The 6,796-nt window shown below is 44.3% G+C and overlaps 1 protein-coding gene across 1 annotated transcript; it reads right to left on the bottom strand.

Annotated features, from left to right (window-relative positions):
• Positions 1-1,427: 1,427 nt before the first annotated feature.
• LOC140350876 (protein NLRC3-like) lies at positions 1,428-5,173 on the bottom strand. Its single transcript, XM_072436394.1, has 6 exons — positions 4,993-5,173; positions 3,126-4,905; positions 2,888-3,061; positions 2,566-2,739; positions 2,412-2,458; positions 1,428-1,983 (listed from the first exon to the last, which is right to left on the bottom strand). The coding sequence occupies exons 1-6, from the start codon at positions 5,033-5,035 to the stop codon at positions 1,433-1,435; spliced, it is 2,769 nt and encodes a 922-aa protein (XP_072292495.1). The 5' UTR covers positions 5,036-5,173; the 3' UTR covers positions 1,428-1,432.
• Between the last annotated feature and the right edge of the window lie 1,623 nt (positions 5,174-6,796).

Here is a 6,796-nt window from a genome sequence, read left to right as displayed (position 1 = left end):
CTCTCAGCCCAAAGAGGAGAGCGGGGAAATGTACAGGCTTTTGATGGCGACTTAAGGCGGTCATTGTGGATCGACTCAAAGACTTCCTCTGACACTGGAGCTCATGTAAATAAATGGGCCCTGGAGGAAACTGGAGGAGAGGAAAGGGCAGCGGGAGGCAGCGAGGCTGGAGTGGACACACACAAACGCACAGGACGGAAAACATTTGGAAAACTAGATGTTATTTGAGCCGAGCGGCGTCTAAAAGAGTCTGTTAATGGAACCAGAGCGGACAATGGGGATGGACATGAGGACAGTTTAGTTTAATCTTTATTTGCCAGAGACCATGTACAAATGCAGCTTACAAAAGAAAATATTGGTATTTTATCACGAGATTTAGCCATTGCTACTTTCCATCTGCAAGAAAAATACACATTACAAACCCAGCTCCTCAGCTCAGTAAAATATACAGTAAAATGTCACAATTTCAAATACATTTCATGGTTTCATGAAAGTATAAAAAGTTGTTCAGGTTTTTTTTCAATATTCCAAAGGTCTAAAGTCAATTTCAGACTGGACTGTTAAGGCGGAGGGTATTTTCAGGATTGTGCAGTTTCTGTGAGCAGTGGACCGGGTGAAATTTATGGATCTTTAACACAACAAACACAATAAAGAAGATATTCCTATTTGTGTTTACGATATTCAAAAGTCATGGGAGAATGTTTATGATTGTGTTTACATATTACACAGTATCACATATATATATATATACATGCGATACGGTGGCAACAAATTCTATTTCACCCCTGGTTTGTATTGATATGATTTCCGTGGAGTGCCAAAACTTGGACCACTTGTCTTCATTATTTACCTTCTTCTGATTGGATTAGTTGGAGGGGAAAGAATACATTTGACACTGATACTTCTCCAACAATCCTTGGCCATCTTTTTCCTCCTTCTTGCCACTGGTTTGATTTGGTAATATTGTGTACAAGGTTAAAGAAGTACAATACACATACAACAAGTAATACTCCCCATTTCACCAACAACTGAACATTACACACAAACAAATCACAACATGACCAGGACTCTTTTCCATACAAATGAAAACATATAAAGCAGTATCACAAATGATTATACATGTTCTATTCTATTATTGATCTTTTAAAAGTCACCTTGAACTGAAAGAGCCGAGTGGTCGTTCAATTCCATGTTTAACAACTTTGCGTGACAAACAATGCATCTTTTGTGTAGTTCTTACACGTATGGTCTATAAAACCTACATGTTTCACTTAGATTATACCCACTTTCTCTTTGGGTGGACAATGTTTGCAAGGATTGAGGGATTGTGATTTGTTACCTCATACAAACACTTTGCACCGACACTATTGATTTTCAGAATAGATTGTTTTTGTCGAATAAAGTAAAAACTACATTGTACCACTGTTCTATTTCATGCAGTGAAGAGTGAGTCTGACAGAGAACACAGAGACACAGAGGAGTCAACCAAGAGTCTAAAACCCGGGAGCAGAGTCTGAGGTGTGAATGTGGTGTTGAAGGTGTGGAGGTGGGTCAGCTGGTTAGAAGAGACTGTGTAGAAGGACAAAGAGCCAGCAGGACGGTCCACAAACACTGCTACTGTCCCAGAAGAGGAGGACCAGGGCTGAGGGAGACGTGTTTGTTTGTTCTTGTGACAAACCGAGAAACCGTCTTTGGAACATCTCAGACTCCACGACTGATCATTGCATCCAAACACAGAACTGACTCCTTTCCTTTTGATTCCTCTGTAAGACAGTGATATAAAGACCTTTCCACTCCACTGGACCTCCCAGTAACATTGACCAGCCAGACCAGTGTCACACAGAAGCTGAATCCATTCATCAAATCTGTCCTGATGATCTGGATACGGCTGCTTCTCTCTAACACATGTCACCTTCTTGTTGTTGTCAGACAGTTTGAGGTTTCTGTGAGCTGTGTTTGGATCCAGAGTGAGCTCACGGAAATCTGATGGAGAGAAGACACAACACAGCAGCAGTTAGTCCCTGTGCCCTCTCAACATGAGGAGACACAACTAAGATATAATAATCCTTTTTGCTGGGTTTCAGATGACATCAAGGGCACAATGTCAACATGTAAACACAAATTCATACAAACAGTGTCAGTGGCGGCTGGTGATGAAAAATATAGGGGGAGCTATTTGACATTATCATGTCCAAAAGTGAATATTTTACATTTACACATTTACATCTGGTTTGATTGTTAATGCTTTAAATAATTTTTAAACGTACTTGCAGGTCATCATTATAGACTCGAGAATTTCACAGTTTTACCCTGCCCTGCTACAGATATCTGAAGAGTGTTTTTTTTTTTTATATAAAAACATGAAGATCCAATTAAACATAACTGAACAACTATATTTAATGTATACTTACTCTTCCATGGCCAAATAGTTAACCAGTGAACACCTGCAGGCTCCAGTCTGAAGGGAAACACGGAAAGATTACTTTCTGTGGTAGTAATTGTATAAATAATAGTTACTGTCAGTTACTGCTTTACAGGAGCAACAGTGTGAGATCAAGTCCATACCTGAGATAGTTCATTTTGCTGTGAGGGTCCTCATGTAGATCAGACAGGAGCTTTATTCCTCTGTCTCCGGGATGGTTAAAGCTCAGGTTCAGTTCTCTTAGATGAGAGGGGTTGGACCTCAGAGCTGAGGCCAGAGAAGCACAGCCTTCCTCAGAGACCAGACAACCTGACAGTCTGAGGACACATGTTATTGTAATCAGTCGATCAATTAGTAACATCCAACCCCAATGAGACAAATAACAAGTCTTTTATCAATTGTTATTTTCCAATGCAACTCCCAACAGGTTATGACATAATACAGACTCATATTAAACACTCTGACCTGAGCTGTTCCAGTTTACAGTGAGGACTCTTCAGACCATCAGATAACTTCTTCAGCCCTGAGTCTTTTAAGCTGTTGTAGCTGAGGTCCAGGACTCTCAGACTAGAGGACTGGGAGCTGAGGACTGAGGACAGAGCTTCACAACTTCTCTCTGACAGGTTACAGTTGCTCAGTCTAGAGACAGAAAACATTGTTTGAAGTTGAATAAACCATCCTCTGTTAATCAACGGTTACTCACAGAGCTTTGTCGGAGGCCTTGACCACTGGCAGCAGCCTCAGAAGAGCCTCCTCTGAAGCAGAGTATTTCTTCAGCTCAAACTGATCAAGATCTTCTTCTGATGACAGTAAGATGAAGGCCAGAGCTGACCACTGAGCAGAAGACAGTCCACCTTTAGACAGACGTCCTGAACTCAGGTACTGTTGGATCTGCTCCACCAGAGAACGATCATTCAGTTCATTCAGACAGTGGAACAGGCAGATGCTCCTCTCTGCAGACACATCCTCATTCAGCTTGTTCTTGATATACTCAGCTGTTTCCTGATTTTTCTTGAAGCTACTTTCCGTCTGGGTCAGCAGACCTTGTAGAAGGCTCTGATTGACCGGCAGTGAAAGACCCAGAAGGAAGCGGAGGAACAAGTCCAGGTGTCCATTTGGACTCTGTAAAGCCTGGTCCACTGCTGTCTGGTGAAGATGCTTTAGCTTCCTTTTAACTTTTGTAGACTTTGGTCTTTGCTCTGAGAGAAGGTTGATCCCAGAGTTGACAAAGGTTTGATGGACGTGAAGAGCAGCCAGGAACTCCTGCACACTCAGATGGATGAAGCAGAAGACCTTGTCCTGGTACAGGCCTGGCTCCTCTCTAAAGACCTGTGTGAACACTCCGGAGTACACTGAGGCTGCTGCAGCGTCCAGCCCACACTCACTCAGGTCACTCTCGTAGAAGATCAGGTTTCCTTTCTGCAGCTGCTCAAAGGCCAGTTTTCCCAGAGACTCCACCATCTCCCTGGTCTCTGGAGTCCAGTGAGGGTCTGTCTCAGATCCTCCTTCATACTTGATGTTCTTGACTTTGGCTTGAACCACCAGGAAGTGGATGTACATCTGAGTCAGGGTCTTGGGCAGCTCTCCTCTCTCTCTGCTCTTCATCACATGCTCCAGGACTGTGGCAGTGATCCAGCAGAAGACTGGGATGTGGCACATGATGTGGAGGCTTCTGGACGTCTTGATGTGGGAGATGATTGTGTCGGCCTGGTCTCTGAACCTCTTACTGAAGTACTGCTCCTTCTGTGGGTCAGTGAACCCTCTAACCTCTGTCACCATGGAGATGCACTCAGCAGGGATCTGATTGGCCGCAGCAGGCCGTGTGGTTATCCAGAGGCGAGCGGAGGGAAGCAGACTTCCCCTGATGAGGTTTACCAGCAGCACGTCCACTGAGACGGACTCTGAGGGGTCAGTCAGGGCCTTGGTTTTGGTGAAGTCCAGAGGAGGTCTGCACTCATCCAGACCGTCAAAGATGAAGAGCACCTGGAGCTCTTCAAGGCTGGAGAGTTTTGCTTGTGTTGGACTAAAGACGTGATGGACAAGTGACATCAAGCTGAAGCTTCTCTCCTTCAGCACATTGAGTGCTCTGAAAGTGAACGGGAACAGCAGCTGTATGTCCTGGTTGGCCTTACCTTCAGCCCAGTCCAGACTGAACTTCTGAGTGAGCACTGTTTTCCCAATGCCAGCCACGCCCTTTGTCAGCACTGTTCTGATTGGTCCATCTGTGTCAGCTGGGCCTTTAAACATGTCCACACATGTGATGGCTGTTTCTGCTGGACCTGGTTTCCTGGAGGCTGTTTCCATCTGTCTGACCTCATGTTCCTGGTTGACCTCTGAAGACCCTCCCTCTGTGATGTAGAGCTCTGTGTAGATCTGCTTCAGAAGGGTGGGGCTTCCTGCTTTAGCGATGCCCTCAAACACACACCCAAACTTCTGCTGCAGGTTACGCTTCAGTTCACGTCCATAACCTCCAGAATAAGTCCCTGAATGAAGACAACAGACACAGCCCTGAGTCTCAGAGAATATAAAATGACTGTGAGCACCTTGTTCAATGTGTTAAATGTTCCTACTGCTCTTCAGACACTCAGCCAGCTCCTTCTGCTTCATCCTCATCAGGAAGTTCAGTGTGATCTTCAGAACAGCCTCACTGCTGCTCCTCTGCTCTTCATCCTCATCCTTCTGTGGCTCTAAGCATTCTGGGTAATGTGTACTCAGAACCTTGTGGAGCTTCTTCAACTCCTTCTGGACAAAAGTGAAGATGTCCTCCTCCAGAAGCTGAACAGACACATTATAAACCACATAATCTCAGAGTCAGATCTGTGTGAAACAAGTTCTCGTTCATCTGAACATTTCCAAACGTTAGTGAATGACTGACCTTAAATATGGAGTCCAGTTGTGTTTGCTGGTGCTGACCACTGGAGACCTCTGGACCCGACTGATCATCTCTGTGAAAGAAACAATAAAACATGTTCATTTCTGTCTATGATTTTTTTGCCCGTAGGGTTCATTGACATGAAAGCTCAGCGTGAAATGTGGATGAGAGAGAGAAGGGAGGACATGAAGTAAATTGTCGAGCCGAGATTCAAACTCACAACACTGTCGCTGGCTGCACAAGAAAAGACAAGAAATGGCCAGACAAAAACTGTTTAAAGGTTTTGATCTTTGCTGGAGTGTGGTGAAAGCAATAATCTAAAGTATAAAAGTATCTGAAAACGGTTAAGACAAATCAAACACTTAATTCGATCATATATTTTCCACTAAACTTTTACTGCAGAATATTGAGTCTTTAACTTATCAAACGAGTTTCTGTAGTAGTCCAATCCAACCTCATACTAAGTAATACTGTGAAAAGTATCACAATATCTTTTCTATATTTTGTTTCAAACTCTGCCTGACCCTTTGCTCTGGGCACCAGCAGGAGGCCGGTCCCTGAGGTCCTCAGAGTCCGAGATGGTTCATATGGCACTAACATGTCCAAGACATGTCCAAGGACCTCAGAGACCAGCCTCCTGCAGGTGCCCAGAGTCAGGACTGAACATGGACCGGCCTCCTGCTAGTGCCAGAGTCAGGACTGAACATTGGCCGGCCTCCTGCTGGTGCCAGAGTCAGGACTGAACATTGACCGGCCTCCTGCTGGTGCCAGAGTCAGGACTAAACATTGACCGGCCTCCTGCTGGTGCCAGAGTCAGGACTAAACATGGACCGGCCTCCTGCTGGTGCCAGAGCCAAGACTAGACACATAGAATCTGTATTCCAGTTCTATGGGGCAAAGGTCTGGAATAGTTTTGAGTCAGGCCCCGCCCCCGGCTGTGTTTAGACGCGCCTATGACTGAAATACCTTCACCTGATTTTTAACATTTTAAATGAAGTAATTAATTTGCTTTTTATGTATTTATTTTGACAAAGACAGTTTTTTATATTTTTCCAAACTGTATCGTGTTTTCATTTTTTAAATGTGTTTTTGTAAAGCACTTTGAATTGCGCTTCGTACACATTGTGCTCTATAAATAAATTTGATTAATCAGACAGAGCGCATCGAGCACATTGACATTTGAAACGGACCCAGAGTTTTCCCTCTGTTGTGGGTGGGGCCCCTCTGCTGTGGGTGGGGCTATTCTGCTGTGGGTGGGGCCACTCTGCTGTGGGTGGGCTACTCTGCTGTGGGTGGGGCCTCTCACATGTTGAGTAAGACTGAAAGTTTCAAGGACAGCATAAAGCTCTTTAGCGTTTTTGTCACAAATATTATCCACATGCACATTGAAATCACCTGTAATGACCAAACCATCAAAGTCTGTGCATACGACTGAAACATCTCAGTAAAATCATCACTAAAACGTTGTCAGTGCTGGAGAGGCTTGTATAAAACGATGAAGA

The sequence above is a fragment of the Eucyclogobius newberryi genome, unplaced genomic scaffold (genome assembly GCF_026437365.1).
Source record: "Eucyclogobius newberryi isolate DKJ021-1_F unplaced genomic scaffold, fEucNew1.0.hap1 SCAF_8, whole genome shotgun sequence".
Lineage (NCBI taxonomy): Eukaryota > Metazoa > Chordata > Actinopteri > Gobiiformes > Gobiidae > Eucyclogobius > Eucyclogobius newberryi.
This window is presented reverse-complemented; position numbering and strand designations above follow the sequence as displayed.